The sequence below is a fragment of the Adiantum capillus-veneris genome, chromosome 18 (genome assembly GCF_014529385.1).
Source record: "Adiantum capillus-veneris isolate H3 chromosome 18, ASM1452938v2, whole genome shotgun sequence".
Lineage (NCBI taxonomy): Eukaryota > Viridiplantae > Streptophyta > Polypodiopsida > Polypodiales > Pteridaceae > Adiantum > Adiantum capillus-veneris.
The window spans coordinates 74,451,675-74,473,904 of record NC_140948.1 but is presented as its reverse complement, the minus strand read 5'-3'; the positions used below and the strand labels follow the sequence as shown (position 1 = coordinate 74,473,904).

General features: G+C 43.2%; 1 protein-coding gene and 1 long non-coding RNA gene across 2 annotated transcripts; one reads left to right on the top strand and one right to left on the bottom strand.

Moving 5' to 3' along the window:
• The first annotated feature begins 852 nt into the window (after nt 1-852).
• Nucleotides 853-1,623, top strand: LOC147435881 (uncharacterized). The gene has a single exon (XM_086487799.1). The coding sequence runs from the start codon at nt 853-855 to the stop codon at nt 1,621-1,623; it is 771 nt and encodes a 256-aa protein (XP_086343925.1).
• A 15,755-nt stretch (nt 1,624-17,378) lies between these two features.
• LOC147435880 (uncharacterized) lies at nt 17,379-22,005 on the bottom strand. Its single transcript, XR_015185051.1, has 3 exons — nt 21,460-22,005; nt 18,140-18,436; nt 17,379-18,048 (listed from the first exon to the last, which is right to left on the bottom strand). It is a non-coding gene; the product is annotated as an uncharacterized LOC147435880 (long non-coding RNA).
• Between the last annotated feature and the right edge of the window lie 225 nt (nt 22,006-22,230).

The window sequence follows — 22,230 nt, the reverse complement described above, 5'->3', positions numbered from 1 at the left end:
AGTTACCATCATCGTCATCGACTAGAGATTGATTGACTAATTGTTAAGCCCCGGTGTCGTTAACGGCCCGGTTAATACTGTAAAGCGGGAGCTTAAACTCCTAGTTAGTAGCCGATCCAAGTGACGGTGTTGTTAACAGTCCGCCTTGGCTAAATACCAAGTTGTACTCAAAGTTATATTCAATGAATTGATGATTGCGGTGATTGGCAGAGCTGTCAGTGTCTCTTGTTCTCTCTCTTTCACACCTCCCACAGCTAGAGGCCCGGCGCCTGCTTGGCACACGTTTTGAACACATATTCCCCGACAGCGTGGCACGCAAACCATCGCTCAAATGATGGAATGATGCGTGTCCCTACCGATTCAGCTACATGGATGCATATCGAAACTCAATGGCTAGAGTTTGGGTTGGAGCCTTGACACTTGAGGCTTGGGTTAGCAAGTGACGGTGTCAACCCCTTCGGCACTAAATCTACTTCATGGAGCACTTGGCCTGTGGTGATTGTCAACTACAATATTCCACCATGGAGACAACCAAGAAGGGCAATATACTGCTTTCCTTGCTTGTGCCAGGGAAGTACAAAGTGTCAAATATTGACATTTACCTCGAGCCCCTCATCGAGGAGTTGGAGGAGTTATGAAGAGGCATTCCTGTTGTCATGTCTTACTTGCAAAGGGGGGGAGAGAGGCTCAAGTGAGGGGAATCCTTATGTGGACTATGCACGACTATCCTGGGCTTGGAGAGATTTCTGGTAACCCCCTGTCCTCTCTCTCTCTCTCTCTCTCTCTCTTTCTCTCTCTCCCTTTAGCTCCCTTTAGCTCACTTTAGTTCACTCATCTCTCTCACCATATGATATGTATGCAGGGTTGTCCACATCGGGCCACAATGCATATCCTACTTGCGGGCCATCATTGGTGACGGAGAGGCCAGATTCCTTGCGCAAGGTAATCTATCCAAACAACCATCATTTCTTACCCCAAGGTCATAGCAAACACAAGGCTACAACAAATGGGAAGGCTCCTCTAAAGCTCACAATGGCAGATTGGGCAATCATTTGGGAGGAGCACCACAACAACAAACCGGCTCCATGTCCTCCACCAAAAGGTATGTCGAGGTATTCCATATTTTTAAAGCTTTCATATTGGAAGGACTTAAAAATACAACACCTCTTGGATCCCATGCACATATTCAAGAATGTAGCCCAAACACTATGGGACCACACTATTGGCAAGAAGGTTTCTCTAGGTGCGAGGGAGGAAAGGCTTTTAAAACGTCTCCCCGCCTCTGCCACTCCACGGCGTGTCCCAAATGGAAAGATTATGTTTCCTAAAGCACCATGGATGCTAGCAAAAGAAGAATTAGACAAGGTGAAGGGTACCATTGCCTATATGCGCACACCAACAGGATACATGAGGTCACTAAAGGGAGCTTTCACAAAAGCGAAGAAGGGTGGAAGCGTTCAATTGTATGGGTTGAAGTCCCACGATTGGCACAAGATGCTTCAGGTATTCTTCATACTCCCTATTCTATCTATAGTTTGTGTGTATGACTATCACTCACTTTTCCTTTTCCTGATTTACATTGTAGTCCATTCTGTTGGTGAGTATGTGTATATGTCGGGATAGGAAAGTCAGGGACGCTATTTTCAAATTAGGAGAGCTAGTAAGATACACCACAAGACTCCACTCGACTACACCTTTTTTATGTACACAATAATTTCAACTAGCACTTAGTGTATCCTTGTGTGTTTCCTTGCAGATTTGTGAGCTCCAAGGAAATCGAAATAGATGCTATCCCTGCTGCTCAAACACTTGCAACAGAAACTGTGTGTGCCATTAAGGATGAATTTCCTCGATCGGTCCTTCTTAGTCAAATTCACCTCTTGGTTCACATGGTGGAGGAGATAGCTATTGTGGAGTAGTGCACGCACGATGGATATTCTTCTTAGAGAGGTTTTTAAAGACTCTCAAAGATTTTGTGCGGCTACAGTCTCAACCAGAGGCATGTATGGCAGAAGGGTGGATTGTTCAAGAGGCATTTGTTTATATTTGGCACAAGTTGATCCTTCAATGCCTCGATGTGGCTAGACAAGGAAGATTCAAGGATGACTTCACACTTGACAAGTGGAAAGGGGAAACTACTTAACATGGATATGAATCTATCCTAAGTGGTCGATAACTTTTGCATTCTCAATGCAAAGATTATGACCAAGTGGGTGGACTTGTGGACAGTGGAAAAGTCCAAGCGTTTGCAAGAGAGGGAAGCATGGAAACAAGCACATGGAGGAAGGAGGGCACCCCCAGTGCCTAGACATGCACCTTTCATGTTTCTCAGATCTCATTAGTGCAGAGTGGATTCATGAGAGAATGACCAAGCCAAAAGTGTGCACAGAAGACATCACCAACAAAGAATGGGAGTATGCACGAGGTTGCGTAACAAAGGTAGAGTACTCATATACCTAAACCATATTGTCTCGCTATTTGTTGAAATTATCTTTAATATGTATTTGATAAATTAATATATTTTTCTATTTTGTAGTGCCTTTCCTTTAACTCTATGTGGTCAAAGGTTCGTCACTTTCGTACGCGCCACATTGACAAGCGTAGAACCACCATGGATTATGCCATCATGGGCAACTTTGACACAGACAGTGATGAAGCTAGGTACTGCGGAACTATTGAAAGGATACTAAAGGTTAATTTTAGAACCTTTCATAGATTCATCTTCGAGTGCAAGTGGTTTGCAAATGTGTTTAGACGACATGAGAATGGCCTCTACATGGTGGACTCTAGTGTGCATCACACAGGGAGGTATGACAATTTAGTGTTACCATGCAATTGTGAGTAGGTGAGTGACATGTACCTTTTTTATTCTTATTTACTTGTTGTATTGTTAGTTATACCAATGTTACTCACTTTGAGCTTCTATTTTATAGGTCATCTATATCCCAACAATCCGCCAATCAAAACTTTGGTTCGTAATTTCCGTAACACCTCGGGGGAGAACCATTTTTTTCACTAATGAAGTGGAGACTATCTTCGACCCTCTTCCACCTCCGACTTTGGATGAGGTGGAAACATAGGAGAGGGAGGTTGATGAATCAAGTCCGGCGGCAGCAAGTCTTAGCGAGGATGATTGTGATGATGATGAAGATGATGAGATAAAAGATGATGAACTCGAAGATAATGAAGCTGGTAATGCATCCACAAACGAAAATTCCGTTTCTCTTTTTATTGATTTAGGAGCCATGGGCTTAGAATTGGATGATGCTCCATGTAGAGATCTTTTGGAAGATGATTCATAAACATTTTACAGTTATGAAGTTTTTTGATCGTGTAATCCATTCACCTCTCTCTCCCTCCTCTTTCTCTCTTTAGATTAGAGAATATGCTCAATTATGTTAATCAATTGACAATGACTATTTTAGTTGTAAACAAGGGTAATCTTAGGCTGGAGGGAGAAAGGATTTCTGCAGGTCTACCGCTGCCTCGTCTAAACGGTGTTAGAGGAAGAAGATCGAAAAACAGAGAAAGGTGGACTCAATCATGTATATTGTGAGCAACCATACACATTGCAATGTTGTCTATGCATGGCATAATAACTATAACAATGCTATGAATCTCTATGCACAATCATTATTATAATGATTATTTATATGTCCACTTTGATTTGCAAACAATAAGACACATCTATTTCATTTGCTACAAAAAAACAAAACGAAAGCAATAAAATATATGATTGGTCATTTCATGCACTAATAATCTATCGTAATACATAATGCGCTCTCTGTATAAACCAATGCATGAACTAATGCAAATAAATCTTCAATATAATCACTTAATTGAGGACTACTTGTACCCAGTGAAGGATTGTAGACCACCCATGCAACCAATTCAATATATAAAAGCTATTTTAACTCAATCAAGGATTATAGCTCTTATATTAACTCAATCAAGTGTATATCAACTCAAATGCAAGACTTCAAGGATCTTTATATGCCCAATACACTAGTATAGGACATCCGACCCTTGACTATCGACTCGTCATTTACATATGCCCATCTTCTAAAACCTTTATGTACCTTCATGTCGGTAAACGAATTAAAATTTTTAGAAGTGCTTACCGAATTAAGAATCACATCGGCCCAAAAAAAGGACCTGTCACTCTGTAACCTTAGGTCAATTCACAAGGAGATGACTATACCCGGCACTCGGATACACTCCTCAAGGATTTGCCTAGCTAAAATACCGGGGTTAGCACACTATTTACTATATATAATTACTCCCGCCGAGCTATTGCATATACCCGACGAGCCCGTCGAGAAAATAAAAAAGCCCGACGGGCCCCGCAAGGAAAAATGGAAACCCCGGAGGGCTAACCGGCTCTATAGGTTTTTGCAGGTCAAAATCAAAGTCATGTTAACAATGAACGTGATCACATGATTTTTTTGTGTAAATACTAGAGTTATTGACGTAATCACTCGATCGTGATTACGTTAATGAAGTCCCTGATTCTCTTGGTCCCCTATTGAGGTAAGTCTAGAAGCACTTATTGCACATTGCTCTTTGATAGACCATCTCCTTTTGGACCCCTATTGAGATGCAACCATCTCTCCTTTTGGTCCCATATTGAGATAGGTCTAGAAGCACATGTATCTATTCTAACTCTTGTTCCTGTTTATTCTCCCACATTAAATGATCAGTTTAATAAGAGAAAATCATTTGGTATAGTTAGATATTATATTTTATGACAAATGGTGTCTGCCAAACCGTGAATCCAGGGTCGAATGGAAAGCATGGCAGTGGACTAAGAGAAAGCACTTTCTAAAACCGCAAACCAAGGACGTATACCTCACCCTCATAGCCTTGAAGGATTGGTTCTCCCCGCTTAACAAGCAATGGGGAAAGCACTGGCCGGGAAGTCAATATGGGAGACAATTGTGAAGAAGATCTGGTGGCAACAATGGCCATAGGGGATGAAGGTTTTCTTATGGAAGGTTTTATGGGGAGCCATGCCGACTGGGGTGAAGATCCTCGCTAGGGGAATTAGTCCTGATAAATGCTCGCAATGTATAACCGCTAGTGAAGACCTCCCTCACCTTTTCAAGGAATGCCCGACGATCTATGGTCTAGTAGGGAAGATTTGCAAATGGGTCCAAAAGACTTGGAAAATAGAACTCTTCAAGAATGATCTATTTCTGGAAGGAAAGGTGTTCAAGAGTGAAGTAATGCTCGTTACAATGCAAATTGTGAGATTTTGTTATTTCAAACATATTTGGAAGGCAAAGAACTCTCGGATCTTTGAAAACACAATGGAAACCACTAAGTTCTTTGAGATAATCCAAGAATGCAGAGGAGAAATTCTCACCATTGGAAAATAGATCAACTCGGATTAATGGAGCATGGCTATGAGTGCCGCAAGGAAGGACTCACATGGATAAAGGTATCGGCTCGGGCATTGTGGTGGGGTGGCTCCCCTATCAGCCCCGATGTATCCAGGATCCTTAGAAGATGTCATGGCTCGACACGAGCATGGCTATAATTTGTAATTTATTGGTTAAGATAATATAATCTACTCACCATTGTGAGTTTTGCAACAAAGAAACATAAGTGATAAATCATAAGGTCTGCCTCTAATAAGGTATTTGTAATAAAAGAAAACAAAAAGGACACTTGATGTAAAAATCACAATCTGATTTTTTGATTTAAATTTCTTCTCAAAGGAAAAACGATATCACGATTTGATGTGAAAATCACAATTTGAATACTGCATATGCACTCGTTCTTCAAATGAATAGTACAACGGCGCCGCTTTCGGCGGCGGCACTGTCTCCAAAAGTGCTTTGTGGATTCTCTCTCTCTCTCTCTCTCTCTCTCTCTCTCTCTCTCTCTCTCTCTCCCCGTCTCGCTATCACCTACCTCAAAATGTCTTCTCTCTCTAAAGTACAATATGCCACCCACCCACTCTCTCTCTCTCTCTCTCTCTCTCTCTATATATATATATATATATATACACACACACACACACACATACATCTATATATATAAACATATATATATTTATATTTATATCTAGGATAGGTTGGTAGGTGTTCTCTCTCTCTCTCTCTCTCTCTCTCTCTTACCAAGAGTACAATGGTAAGGCCTTTTGTAGCAGCACCACCTCCAATGACGCTTATGCATGCCGACACTATCTACATAAAGCCCTACATTTAGAGAGAGAGAGAGAGAGAGAGAGAGAGAGAGAGAGAGAGAGAGAGAGAGAGAGAGAGGTTTTTCTCCCTATCTATCTATTTGATTTGTAGTCGGGACTATAGTAGCTAGCTCCATGAGTTGACGCAATGGATGTGAGTCGAATGAGGAATACCAAACCTCAATTTGTTGAGCCACCGCTAGGTTTGATAACATGAAAACAATATGAGCTCTCTATCTCTATTAATGTATCCTGCAGCTATTATACACATTAGGAGAAAGTTGGACTCACTTTTGGGCCTTTTAGTTCTAGAGAGAGAGTGGCGCTCGACCAATGAGGAAGAGGCTAACGTTACGTTGAAAATCGACATTTTGGAGTCAAGCTCTTTTAAAAAAAGGGAGGAAATATTATTTTTGTTCATCAAATTGCACAATTTCACACTTTCAAGGCATAAATGCCGTAAGTCGTGCTAACTCTGTATCGAGGAATTTCAGAAATTTCATTGAAGACTCTATCTAGTATCTTTGTTCCCACCCAAATATGACTTTGAGTAGCTCTACTTTCCTCTCAAAACTTCTTCTCTTTTTCATATTTGCGCTAACCTTTCTATGTATTCTATTTCACACCATGACTACTTCTCGAAGGCCTAGCACTACCATTGACTTTGTTAGCATTTTTAATAGTTATACTATAGATGATCAAGCATGGATACCATCTCGAATAACTATTGGAAGTTGGGTTCTATTGCAAACTAGGAGGAGGAAGAGGAGGCAACGCAATGATTTCATGGAGGCTTTCAAGGGACAAGTTAAAGAGTTTAAAGTGTGTGCACAAAGCAAGCGGGTGAAAGAGGTCCTCATACAACATGCTTTCCAGCATGTAGATTAAGGTTGCAAACATCTCCTCCAAGTTTTCCAAGGCATCGACCCAACCATAGGTTATTTTGAGCATCTCGCTTAGTGCATGATTATATTCGAAGGTTAAGTGGTGGATATCATCTTTGGTATGTTTCAGATATTTATCCATCGAATAGGACAGATTGGCAACAATTGAGAGCATAGTTGGGATTTTTGATGCTTTCCATGCATTTATTGGTGAGCAAATGTACCGAGGAAGACAACACAAGGAACTTGCAGATAATGGAATTTTCTTTTATGATATGTCATATGTGGAACCGAGAACTTCCATTGGTTGGGGCCGTGTAGCTCCTTTGTCACTTCCATCCTTTGACAGCAAGGATTGGTCCTTGCCAGCTTCACAAACTAGTGAAAGCTTTAGGAATAAGTTGTTTCAGGATATACAAAAGTCCCTCAAGTATTCAATTGCCACAAAAATAGTTCGGCTCGCACTATTTATGCCTCTTGAAGTATTTGTAGATTTTTTCTTTGATGAGAAAACAAGAACTACTGCAACAATGTTCATTTGCAAGTCTGAGAGCTGTTTTGACTTTTTAGATGATAATTGAGATAGGAAACAATCACAGAACAAAATCTGTATTTTGCAAAAGAAGTCCATAATTTGCAAGTTTATTATAAACTGTCAAAATTTCTTAGTGTCGTTTTACTATATTAGATATCATCTTCTTAGTGGGTAGCTTATTCCACTTGACCAAGATACAGAGAATAGCCTCAAGAACAAACCTTTATCAATGGAGCTCTACTTTCGAGATAGCCTACTTACTGTGATGGAGACAATGTCAAGCACAACTCTTGCACAACTCAGGGTAGATCTTACATGTGAAGAGCTTCCACTTTTGCGGGAATTGTATGCATTCAGTCTCAACAATAGAAAGGTGCTTACTAAATTGATGAATTTTGATTGTCTTTAATACATTAAGACAGAATCTAACTTTTTCTTCTTTTTAGATTCCAAGACGCAAGGAGAAAACAACACTGTGCAAGGAGTCACTAACAAATACACTTCACTTAATTGCTTCCACCGTAAGCTAGGTCACATACCTTGTGCACGCAAAGATCTTTGATGCCATGCAAACCATGATGTATTCTTCAAAATGACTAATGCAGTGACATTCTGTGGCGTTCAAACAATGTTTAAAAAATGTACATTTTCATTGTCTCAAAACTTTACATATTGTGTTGTTTCTGTCAAGATTTATACTAGTAAATTGCTCCCTTTCCATGCTACTTTCCTCTCCCCCGGTTTGTGCCACTCGTCCCCTGTCCTCTCCCCCGGTTGCTACCACTCATCCCTTGCCCTCTGCTCCGGTTGCTCCCCTGCCCTCTGCTCCGATTGCTGCTACTTCTGTCTCTGTGGATGCTGGTCTTGGGCATCCTTTTGTGTCGCTCGAAATCATGGGCCTCTTCCATGGCTTCCCATGCTTCTTGCACCTGTGAAGCTTCCCTCTGTTCTTGCTCTTGCCGTTGACGTGTAGCCCATTCCTCTACTTCTATGGCATTCGCATAATATTGATTTATTGCTTCTTGCATATTTCAAACTTCTTCTTGAGTCTGATTGTGGCATTGCGTCATTTCGTTAATGCGAGCCTCTATGAACTCCTCAGCTCTCGCCGCTTCCTCTCTTGTGTGTCTGTTTATCGAGATTATAATATGCTGGATGGCCATTATAGAAAAATGTCGCACATCGTTGGGGGTGTAGTTATGTAATTGAAGTTCCTGTAGAAGCGTGATACAGATATTTGTTGCTTCATACAAACGTTGCAGCAAACAATGAAACAACAGGATTACTTACATTCGGTACATCCATAATTTGACTGAGGAGCAACAGGGCATTCAAACAGGTTTGCCAGCCACATCTATAGTCATGAGTCTGTGTGGGCACGGTTACCCATTCATCTCGGACGGTATTTCCTAGATCATGTTCTAACAAAACATGCTCTACACAGCATACAAGATTTTTCGCGGCACTACATACATAACCACTTGAGTCAGCAACACATTACAAAGAGACACTACTTCCAAATGTACCCAAATGGGCCTTACGTTTTTACATGACCGTGAAATACCCTGCTTTGCCCGGAGTTTGCGTAGTAAACAATCTTAGCTTCCATGTCAAATAGAATCAAACTCCAATGATCACTACAAAGACACCATCAAAGATGAGGAGAAAGATTCTAAATGAAACATGGTTTTTAAAGGCAAGAAAAAACTCACGATTGATTGTATGCAGTGACCAGAAAGCGCACTAGATCAAAGTTGACTCTGCTAACCAGTTCATCAGACTCAAAAAGGAAACTGAGTTGTTCTGCAGATAAGGCGATATCAGCGAATCTATTACGTATACTATGTCTTGAACCTCAGGGGACAGAAGCGAGACAGCGTGGCTAACATGAATCAATTGCAGAGATTAGACTTGAGGTATTTCAGCGGGCTGTCTCACTGCCACAAACCCATGAGTCAATACCGAGCGAGTGGGGCAGCTATCGAATTCCATCCGCCCCTGACTCACTTGGTATTGACCCATGTCTTAACGGTAGTGAGCCATTTAATGAATCAATCGTGACTTATAAAGAAAAACTTGACGACTGCCGCGAAGACATGGGTCAATACCAAGCGAGTACTACCACTATCCAATTCCATAAGCCACTGTCTTGCTTGGTATTGACTCGTGTCTTGGTAGAGACCCATTTAATGAACCAAACGTGACTTTTAAAGAGCATGAGAATTACCACAAAGCAAGTTGGCGACCTCATTCGTTGCGTTGGAGTTGGTGAAACTACGCATGCACAGGAAGTCTTGTTGATCAAGGTTAAAAATGCAGGCCTCCTTTGACCTTCCAGGCAACAATATTTGTGCATGCAGAGGCGCTGCGCTGAACAGAACTCTCAACTCCTCTTCATTCTCTTTGTTGACCTTCCAGGCAGTAGTATTTGTGCATGTAGAGGCGCTACGCTGAACAGAACTCTCAACTCCTCTTCATTCTCTTTGTTGAATTTCTCTAAAATAATTGACTCATCTGATATGTTGGATGGCCCTTGTGGTGCAGAGCCTTGCCCTTGCCTTTCTTGAGGTGGCTTCGTAGCTACCTCAAGCTCTTTCCTAACAGTCGTAGGGTCCTCCCTAACAGGTACAGGATCCGAATCATTTTCCTTCAATATTGGTTCCTCCATAAATGCCTCAGGGTCCACCCTACCTGCTCTTGCCCCTGATCAGCCCTTACTGGCTGCGAATCCTCCATGACTTGCTCATTTTGGTGTCTAGCTGGCTCCTCGATAGCTGTTTCTATTTCTTCCATGACTACCCTGGGGTCCACTCTGGCTTGCTCATGCCCCTCTGCGGTTATCTCAGCCTGCCCATTTGTGTCGTTTCTCTCGACCCGTTGATCGGGTCCTTCTGCTATTTGTTTCATCCCTAGACGGCTATGTCTATCGTGCACGAGGATGGAGAGGGGGGATGTTGAGAATATCCATGGTTCTACTATCCCAGATAGGCACTGGCTGAAGCAGTCCATCGTAGCAGAAATGTAGTCTCCGAAGGGTATCAAAATCCCGCGGCATGGTAGTAATGCGGTGTGCATGGGCAGCTAGGATATATCCATCGCTGAAGAATTCAACGAGGTAGTCTTTTGTAATTTCTTGAAGACAGACTAGTGCACTGCTGGCCCATCGCATGCCGACTCTCCACTGCTCGCAAATCTCCCGCACTACTCTCTAGAAAGGGAGACAAGGAATAGCAGGTTGAACGTGTTGTTCTATCCTGCGCAGCTCTTGCAGTACACCTCTGTGCGCCTCATATCGGCGTCTTCTTGCTTGAGCATTCAAAGATTCACCTGTTGCCCTCCTAGCCGTGGCCTTTACATGAGGCATCTCTACAAATAACATAACACAAAAAGACAATTCATTTGTCAGCACAAGGGACTTCGGATTTCAGAAAAGCTCAGTACCAAGCGAACAGGTGTGTCGGAAAGAATTTGCCTTCCCTTATTCGCTTGGTAGTGACCTCAAAAAATAGTAATAGCATACATTACTTATATTTTTTGCGGTCAGTACCAAGCGAGCAGGTGCATCGCAAAGAGTTTGCCTTCCCTTATTTTCTCGGTAGTGACCTCAGAAAATAGTAATAGCAGACATCACTTATATTTTCTGAGGTCAGTACCAAGCGAGTAGGTGCATCGGAAAGAATTTACCTTCCCTTATTCGCTCAGTAGTGACCTCAAAAAATAGTAATAGCAGACGTCACTTATATTTTCTGAGGTCAGTACCAAACAAACAGGTGCATCGAAAAGAGTTTGCCTTCCCTTATTTGCTGGGTAGTGACCTCAGAAAATAGTAATAACAGACATCACTTATATTTTCTGAGGTCAGTACCAAGTGAACAAGTGCATAGTAAAGATTTTTCCTTCCTTTATTTGCTTGGTAGTGACCTTAGAAAAGTATAATAGCAAGCGAACAGGTTTGCATCCCCTGCAACAAAATACCAATGTGAAGGAGATGTTTAAGTCCATGCGGTCCTAGCTGTCATGTCGTTCCCTCCCATCACCTCCCCTAATCTAGGGAGGGTGGTACCATTGCTTCTCCCTCCCACGTCTACCTCTCATGAAACCGCATGGCGGTACCACTCCTCACAGACCACTCATCAGCCAGAACCTAGGCTCTGCTTTTCGGGCATGTCCATCTAGTATATTTAACCAACAGTTTTTTTAGAACCTCCCTCAGGGTTTTGCAGAACAACTACAAGAAGCTTAGGATAGTGGTGATGCCTTTCCAAGGTATACTCCCGTAGCGTCAGCAGGACCGCATTCGGGCCCTCCTAAGGAGGTCCCCCCTTGGCCCTCCCCCGATGTTACCCTTAATGTTCTCGACCGACACAGCCCGGGAGTGGCTGCTGTCAACACGAGAGTCAATTCTCCAGGTAAGCCGCTGGTAATTCTTTCCTTTCTGCTCCCAATTTCCAAGCTCCTAGTTTGAAGAGCTTATTTACTAAATGCTCTGTGGAGGATGCTAGCCTGAAGCTGGAACAATTGTTGATCGTCAGTCACAGAGTCTCAATCCTCAAAGACTCTCTAGAAGCAACAAGACCTGAAGACCTGCAGTGATTGCTCACTGAGAATGGCTCTGTAGAGGCTATCTATAATTGGCTAAAGGAGATGAAGGATGAAGTGCTTGAGCTAGCTAGCAAATATGGGGAAGCCATTAACTTTGCCAACAGGCTTCAGGAAGAGATAGTCTGGCTGTGAAGGAAAAGGACTACATGGTTATTGCGAACCCTAAACCCCCGAAAATTAGTAGGACACTCTTTGTAAAGTCTGAAACTTGGCCTTTGCACCTGTCCCTAGTGTTTTCTAACTCAAAACCCCCAACATGGGTGTTAAGTTGTATTTTGCTTCTCCCTTATAAATTCAAAACGCGTATTTGGTAAAAAAAACCCTAAACCCGCAACAAACAGGGTTTACCTTCTCCTTATTTTCTTAGTATTGACCTCTGTACTAGCAGACATCACTTATATTTTCCGAGGTCAGTACCAAGTGAACAAGGGCATCGAAAAAAGTGGCCTTCCCTTATTCGCTTGGTACTGACCAAGGAAAAGTGTAAAAGCAAACATCCTATGGTAAAGACGATGGTCTGTACCAAGCGAATAGGTGCAGCAAACAGGGTTTAACTTCCCTTATTCGCTTGATACTGACTACACAAAATACAAGTGCACAAAAGGGTAGTAAGTAGCATACCTCTTCACTGTGTGTAGAGTTCTGCGTCACTAAAGCACTGCAAAACAGGAGTAAGAGAAGGATGCGCGAGAGTAAGAGGTGATGCGCAAAAAGAGTTGGAATGGTTTTCTTACCGCGTAGAGTCGATGGGGTAGAGTTAATTAAAATGATGGGCAGTAGAGGACGCGAAAAGAGGCAGAATAGTTGAAATGTTTGGCGGGGGTACTGCCTCTAAACTTAGAATGCTTACCTCCGCGAGGGTGACAACTTCACTTATGCGCGAGATTGTGTTTGGTAAATCGTATTGCATGGAAATCTAAGACCATTTATTACTGGTTGTCCTTGTGAGCGCAGCCCACGTGCCTTTTTGAGTGACCATTTAGGGTCAAACAGACGCCAATCGCCCTTGCAGTTGCCATCTCCATCTCCAAGTGGAACAAACAGATCGCCGTTGCCTTTGCCTTTTCTGCGCTCTTCCCCTTGGCCAGCTCTCGTGATCTTGCGTTTAGAGTTAGACACCGATCGCCCTTGCAGTCGCCATCTCCATCTCCAAGTAGAACAAACAGATCGCCATCGCCTTTGCCTTTTCTGCGCTCTTTCCCTTGGCCACCTCTCGTGATCCTGCGTTGAGAGTTAGACGCCGATCGCCCTTGCAGTTGCCATCTCCATGTCCAAGTAGAGCAAACAGATCGCCGTTGCCTTTGCCTTGTCTGCGCTCTTCCCCTTGGCCACCTCTCGTGATCCTGCATTGAGCGACCTCCACTGGGTCGAGTCCTTTGCTGCTGCGTCGCCATCACCATCTCCACCTTCTGGTTCTTGCTCTCGGTGGCCTACGACATCACCATCCAACTCGGCACCATTGGATATTGCAGAGACAGGTTCTTTCTTCCTGCTTCTCTCCCCTTCCTGTGTGCTGTTAACTGTGTGCACACCGAAGCCACTGCATTAGGGCAAGATTAAAAGTCTCAAACCGCATGGTTGAAATAATTACTCCTTATGTGACCGTGCCTGAGTTTGGGCATAGTGAGTGAGTAGGCCTATATATCTATCACTGATAACATTAAATGCTCTGTTCTTATCCACTTGTTCCGAATGCTTGGGTCAGAACCAAGCAAATAGGGACCTTCGAAGATTCTTGGGCCCCTATTCGCTTGGTTTTGACTCAAGTGACGTCACCTTTTATGAAATTAGCGCACAGGACACAACTAAGCGAATAGGGCCCTTCGGAGATTCTTGGGCCCCTATTCGCTTGGTTCTGACTCAAGTGACGTCACCTTTTATGACATTAGCGCACGGGACAAAACCAAGCAAATAGGGTCCTTCGGAGATTCTTGGGCCCCTATTCGCTTGGTTTTGACTCAAGTGACGTCACCTTTTATGACATTAGCGCATGGGACAGAACCAAGCGAATAGGGCCCTTTGGAGATTCTTGGGGCCCTATTCGCTTGGTTCTGACTCAAGTGACGTAACCGTTTATGACATTAGTGCACGGGACAGAACCAAGAGAATAGGGCCCTTCGGAGATTCTTGGGGGCCCTACTCGCTTGGTTCTGACTCAAGTGATGTCACCTCTTATGACATTAGCGCACGGGACAAAACCAAGCGAATAGAGACATTGAGGGGTACTTGAGGCTCAATATTCGCTTCGTTATGACACCAAATAGTTTTGGCTTGCTTTTTATTTCAGTCATGGGGATCATAGTCCTGGAGACAGACGTTGTGAGCGAGGATACACGTGAATAAAAATTATTCACGTTCTTATACAACGCTCGTGCTCATTATCGTGCACCAGAACTATCAAGAATGTTTAATGTCTATACAGAGGATTATGGATTGCTCATTTGAGTACCTACAAACCCATTTGCAACAGTATGAGGCAGTCACTTGTGACAAGTCCATGACAGTTGATGGCATGAGATATGTGCACCCAGCCGACCTTGACCCTGACAAGAGTTCTTTAAGGAGACTGAATCTTTGTCTAGAAAAGTGTCCCTCCATTGCACTATTTGTACAAGACAGGTGTATGAAGCACTTCAAAAAGTGTCACTTAGTGGAATTCTACCACGGGTTTGTCTGTTACTTATACTTGCAGACGGATGGTGAGTCAGAGACATCCCACTTTCGGTAGTTGTCCATTGGCGCCGGAGGAAGAGGTAGAGGATGTGGAGGTGCAGTTCGACCCAGAAGAAGAGCGGGTAGAGGTACTAAAGGAAACATGTGATGCGGGCTTAACTCTTGCTTCTCTTGTGGATGCAGCAATAGGGTGCAAGCAAGAAAGTCCAAGTAAGGAAGTGACTTTGCCTCTGAATTGTGCTCCCAGCTTTGCTATGGCGGGCGACACCCACTATGTTCTGCTCACAGATATCATGCATGAGCTCAATATACAGGAGGACCACTGCCTAGCTGCAATTGCAAATTTTTGTGAGGCAGATATGGGGTTTGTGGATGATGATGGAGTGGACCAACATCTTATTGCTGACACAGCTGTCCGCGACTCACAATTCACTTCAGGGTGACAACTAATCAAAGATACATTCAATGAAGCGAAGTCCGGAGAGGCTAATTTTCCAACAGGTGAGCAGTTTGAATCGACAACAAAACAACTCAGCTTGGAATACATGGGTAGGCCCGTGGCACCCAGAGATCATGTAATGAATAGTCAGTCTATTCACTTGTGGAAGAGGTCGATGCTGGAAATGGACGAGAATCAGATGGTAACTTTTGTCGTGCATTCAGATGGTATTGGAGATGGCCCAGTGATAAAATATCATGATCATTTTTTTTGTTGACAGGTGCTAGTGTATGACGATAGTTTCCTTAGAAGAGCGGGAGGCTCACGGCAAGGGCTTGTCACTGGAGTCCAAGGCAAGGATGCGGCATTGTCTCACTACATTGGGCGTTTCAACCACAAAAAGGTTTGTAGAAACAATTCAAGTACTTGGCAATTGTACTCATCTCACTTACGGCCCATAAATTCTTTACAATTTTTATGTAGATCATAATATACCACAAGGAATACTCCGATGACAATGCAAAGTTCCCACTGTTTGCGATGAAAGTTATTACAAGATTGTGTGGTGGGCACCCCCTCCCACTAAACGCAGAAAGACTAATTCTGATTGAGAAACAATTTGCTCTAGAGTATTTGGCATTGGGTATGCATGCCAAGCACTCAGAGACCCTTATTTCATGTCCTACACAGCTCAGGCTTTGGCTGTAGGGGTTGAAGACCTGGAAACCTTAGATCCATACAAAAAGTGGTTGTTTTTGAGGGAAAGAAGACGCCTGATGCCCCTGGGGATGCTGCCATCAACAGAGAAACGAGCTCGTCTACAGATCTTGCACATCGAAGAGGTACAAAGTGAGGAAGAAGGAGGTGCATTGAAGAGGATAAAAACGACGGGCTCAGGTCCATCTTCTCCCGCTCCTGACTCGTGACCGTCGTCACCTCGCATGGCGCTCTGCCGCATTTGAAGCTCCCCAAGCCATCTGTTTCTTCTCTTTACGGATGTGTTGTAAAGACCGTGTAATTTTTGAAGTCTTAAGAAGTTCCTTCTGCCTTGCTCTATGAATTAGTCATCTATAAGTCCATTGGTGTAACTCTAATAGGCTATTGGCCTTATCTTCTCCTCCCCCATGTCTAGTGTGCTTAAAATAACCCGTTCTTGCCATGTAGTGGGTTTTTTCCATGCCTTATGTGGACCATATTAATAGTGAGCCGTATGTCTTGGAAAAATATGGACCATGGGTAAACAGTATGTGCTACATTGAAATTTAAAAAAAGGTCAGTAGAGTACAATTTAAAATTTTGTTTGTATACGTAGAATGCCAACCCACCATGTAATGTGTGATATGTTGCCCACCCCACCCTCTAAGGTAAGACTTTTTCCAATCTAGCAAGGCTGCTTGAACTGATGTGAGCTTACTTTGGTCCCAAGAATGTAGCTCAACGTAGTGGAAAATTTTATCTAGTGATTTCCACACGTTTGCCTTGTGATTCTGGATTGCCCCATCACCAACATTGTCTTTAACCACTTTATGTAACTGTTTCCATTTATTGAACAGGTTTCTCCTTTCTTCTCTATTTGAATCTTTGAGGCTAAACCCAAGAAACCTTCTTGCCTTCACTCCGCCTATCGATGCTTTCCTCGGTACCTTGTACCGACTTTTGAAGATGTCTGTTGGGAGCTCTATTCCATTGTACACTCTCAAGAGATTGTGCATCGGCCATGCAATATAAGTATGGATTTTCCACAGCTGCTTCGTGTGTTATGTTGTACATACACTTAGGAGTCTTTAAGTCACCTATCATGTGCCATTCCACTATGTAGTCACCAAATCCTTCCACTGAAAGAACGGCTCCATTTCTTTAAGCTGGAACCACTGAAAGAAGGAATTCGTATGTAGTCTTTAAGTTGGAACCACTGATGATAGAAGGAATTTGGGTTTGACTAAAAACCCAATCGAGGATTTCAAAAATTTCCTTATCAACTTGCAGTGAAAAACGAAAACACAAAATCAACAACCAAATAATCAATATTTTTGTTATCATAGAGTGAACGAAGTATACCTAAAATGATCCTAGAGTTAGAATGTTGTTTTCGGATTACACGCTGAAGTATCGCGGATCTTCTTTTGTTATTGATGGATCTAGCGCTCTGTTCATGAGGGTAATGGTGACTCTCTCCAGCTTCTTATTCTTCAGGACCTCGCACTCGTCGAGCTTCAAAACAAACTTGAGAACCCCACCGCACTCCTCTCGACTGATGTCAAAGAAGTGAACTGCATACCTTTGCAATGATTCAAGATCAACGAAGAGGTTGTTGTGCTTGTTAAACTGTACCTCTCTGCCGCCCTTGCCTAAGAACGTTGCTTCAATATGGAATGGTGACCCAAGTTTCTCAAACACCTCATCGTTTACGTGCCGGCGAGCAGCCTTTACATGTGATGGCTTTGGTAGCAATGATCCTCTCTGTAGTTTATTTTGAGACTTTTTAGCTAATGCTTTGAAGAGTGCCCTGTATCCCATCTGCGAGATGCCACTCTCATCAAGTATTGCTTGCACTTCCATTGGTTCCAGCTGATTCTCGTTCATGAAGGAGGTAAGGAACCTCCCTTTCAACTTACAAAATTTTTTCTGAGTTATCATCTCTTCAACTACTTCTTTTGGAACTAGACGGCTGTAATGCACTCCGACATTGAAGCCTGCACTGTTCGAGTTTGGATGCAGTAAAGACCTGCCAAAAAAGCACCATGCGTTATGATCATGTATAGGAAAGTGTATCCATTTCTTAGTGAAGCACATTGAAGAAACAAAGTTCGAGTTACCTTAAAGCTCATATTCGTTTTTTCAGGCCACCACTACCAACCTTCATGTTCTCAATGTTGCACAGATCTCGTTTTCTTTTCCGACTACCAAGCACGGTGTCTTTCTCTTGCAAACTTGTGATCTTCTTCTCAAGGCCTTGGATTGTCTCTCTGTTTGATGAAATCTTTTGAGAGCATGCTTCATTAAGTTTCTTCAGCTGCATGTTCTCCATCGCCAGGAAGTTTCTTTGCCTTTCCGCATTCAATCCTCTCATTTACAAATGTTTGGTGTATCCCAATAGCCCATCCTTGCATCACCTGTGAAATGTAAGAGGTTAGTGATATTAGCAAAAGGAGGTGGCTCATTTGTCATAGGATCCTTTGGATAAATAGACCCATCGGTCCACAAATCCAAATAATTTTCCTTGTTTTTCCTTCTAAGTTCTTTCTCCCGTTGAGATAAGAAAGACTCCCTCCTATGTTTCTGCAACGGTGCGTACTCTTTCAATACATCAACATGAAGATGATGTGTGTTATTTCTTTGGGTAAGTGTTAAAGATGAAGGGGCCGAGGATTGCAAGTTCAAATTAGTGTTTTCATCAGGAAAAGAAGCGTTCTCCATTCCTAGAGTTGCTAGAGAAAAAGACAGAGACTTGAAACTCATGAAATATCTCACGTTTTGGGAGGGAGGGCCATATTCTCAAGTTTAGAGTTGATAGAGTTTGTGTGGCTTATGTTTCTGGAGGGAACGCTTGTAAGTTGGCAATTCAAATCATTAGTCATATGGTTAGTTGGATTCCTGACAAGAGAACGAAGGATAAGAATGATAAAGACGACGGCTACCTACCAAAGAATGTCATTTTGGCTTTTTGTTGTGCAGAAAAGTATCACATAAAATGCACAATTTAACATTTTCATTTTCTCTCTCTAAGCCGACGTGGCACTTCTTACAGGGCCCAAAGTGAGTCCAACTTCTCCTAATGTCGAGGGATCAACATTCCACCTCAAAGAAACCTAATGTTTGTCCTAGCCTCTCAAAACACAACAAATAATGCTGGCTCACTATCTACATAAGCCTTATATTTAGAGAGAGAGAGAGAGAGAGAGAGAGAGAGAGAGAGAGAGAGATGTGCTTGATGCCTTTCTCTCTTGCCCGTAGATGATGGCATTTTTTCACTAACAACAGGAGGAGGAAGTGAGCACCATGGCAGCATGGCTAGTACGGCTCATCATGCGAGGCTAGGAGCGGCACCCTCCCACACGTCAACATCTACGGGAACCCCATGCAGACATTAACCTTGCGCTGCCAGCACCCCCGAGAGAGAGAGAGAGAGAGAGAGAGAGAGAGAGAGAGAGAGAGAGAGAGAGAGAGAGAGAGAGAGAGAGAGAGAGAGAGAGATTCCTGTTGCGTCTCACAATGACGTTGTTCTCCAACTGGAGAACATGGAGTGCCTGAGAACATGGGGTGCAAGAAATTCAAATTCAATCCCTGCTTCTCACTCTCTCTTTAATGCTCGTCACTGTGTCGTCCGTGCATAGAGTTCAGTCACCAGATTAAGGTCATTCCGCCACGTGTCAAGGGGGGGGGGGGGAATCCCTCCCCCTTTTTATAATAGTAGCTAGCTACACTCATGAGCTGATGCAATAGGTGTGAGTCGAATGAGGAATACCAAACCTCAATCTGTTGAGCCACCGCTGGGTTTGATAACATGAACATAATATATACTCAAGAGCTCTCTAGCTCTATTAATGTATCCTTTAACTATCATACATCAAGGAGTCAACATTCCACCTCAAAGAAACCTGATGTTTGTCTCAGTCTCTCAAAACACAACAGCTAATGCTGGCTCACTGTGAGTCCAGGCGGCTCATGAAGCAGCCCACTATAGGCACCCCAAAACATCCTGTTGACGTAGATCTCTGTTCAAAATAGCATCGAATGGATACTCCTCAAAAAATCCTTGCTGCATACGATAGCTTGCTACTCTGTGAAAGGAGTCATACAATCCACAACCCACTATGGACATTTGTTGCATGTGATTGCATTTGGAGAGATTCTCTCTCTCTCTCTCTCTCTCTCTCTCTCTCTCTCTCTCTCTCTCCATTTGCTAAAAACACCCCAGAGCTTTGTGACCCTGACCCTTGCCTTCAATATGCAAGCAAACCATTGGTTCTTAGAGAGAGTGTACAGGAGTGCTACCCGCTGGTGGCACCTGCAAACCTACTCTAGAATATACAGCTGTCACCACCTCGAGAGTCAACTGATGGTCCTCTCTCTCTCTCTCTCTCTCTCTCTCTCTCTCTGTCTCTCTAAATGTAAGTGCTTATGTAGATAATGTTGGCATGTCTAAGCACCGTTGGAGGTGATGCCGCCATGAAAGGCCTTATATATTGTTGTACCCTTGGTAAGAGCGAGCGAGACCCGCCGTAGGCGGATCACACGAGCTATCTTTACTATTTATAAATAGAGAGATATAGAGTCCTTTTCTCTCAAAAACATGATATTGTTTTATTATACCTACGTCTATCTCTCTCTCCATGTCACTCTCTTTATATATATCTATCTCTATCCTCTCTCTCTCTCTATATATATGAATCGCTCTCCCCCTCTCTATCTATCTCAATCTCTTTCTCTATCAATTGCAATCTCTCTCTCTCTCTCTCTCTCTCTCTCTCTCTCTCTCTCTCTCTAACTCAATTTCTTTCTATATCATTCTCTCGAGTCAGGTTTTGTTCGCTATTTTGTAAAAAACATCTAATAAAATGTCTAAAGCCACAACAAATATCACAAATTTGTGTAGAACCATTAAAAAAAACATCACAAATCTACTAAAACATTATGATGTTTTTCAAAATGTGAGAGAGAGGGATGATGATGACAATCCATCTCTCTCTCTCTCTCTCTCTCTCTCTCTCTCTCGTGTGTGACCATTTCAATCAACTTCAAAATTTGAAGCAGTCTCGCTTCTTCCCTAGATTTGTGAGCGGATTTGTCCCCGCTTAGTGAGCACAAAATAGGGCTACCGGCGAATGTTGAGGAGAAAAGTGTCTCAGCTTAATATTGTGCCGTTTTCAGTTTAAAAAATGCCGGTTGAGGGCAAGGGGAAAAGAAGAAAGTCCGCCACAAAATATAGAAAAATAGTGTAAACACCCGAAAAGTAAACTAATTTTCTGTAATTTCCTCTTGGCAATTTCAAGGAAAGGAATTAGTATGTTTGGAAAAATGATTTTTCCCGAATACTACTGCCGGTTGGTTTTTGCCTCTGTATGCGTCATGCAAACATGCACCAGCGCTGCTCAGCGCCTCTTCAGTACTCTACAGGTAGCAGTCACCGACTCACCAGTGCCTCTTGATGTTGACGTTCAGTTGAGGCCACCCCTGATGGGCTTCAAAGTGTCAGCGCGGTCGCTACAACCTCTCTCACTCGCCCCGATTCGATGTTGTCTCGCGGGCGTTGTTACCGTTTTGCTAAGGCCGCACTGGCCGAAAGAAGCTACTTTGAGCAACGTCAGGCCGTATAGCTCATGCCGAAACAAAGCTATCAATGGTGAGCTTTCTAGAGGTTGCAGGCAATGTGGAGAGGAATATTGGAGAAAGAAAAGGGAACATACATGACCTTGATGGGCCATTGGTAAGAAGCATGGCAAGGAGAGGAAGCCATGAGGGAGAAAGAGAGGCTACAGTGTAATGTGAAGCATCGTGCGCGGCAAGGAGACCCTAATGTGCAATGGAGGAGAGAGGGAACAGCAAAGGCTGTTAGAGTAGACGTAGAGGAGCAGCATCTCAAAGCTGAATACTAGTAGTGGGAGCAGCAATATCCGGGAGCAGCATCCCTCGTAGCTGGCACAGATCACCGGTTGGTTGAAGATGCAGGCTTCCTTTCTACAGGTCGACAGCCTGCAGCTGTGACTGCGAGAATCAAGCCAAGATGGATTGCATGCATGAGGCCATGTAGGACGTGCACCAACACATGCAAAGAGCACATGGTTGCCGGTGTCCAAGAGGCCGCAGCGGCAATAGCAGCAAGGGTTGTTGAATCCATGATCCACGACAGCGAGCGGGGAGCAGCAAAAATATTATGAGAGCTTAATTAAAGCTAGCGAGGGTGAAT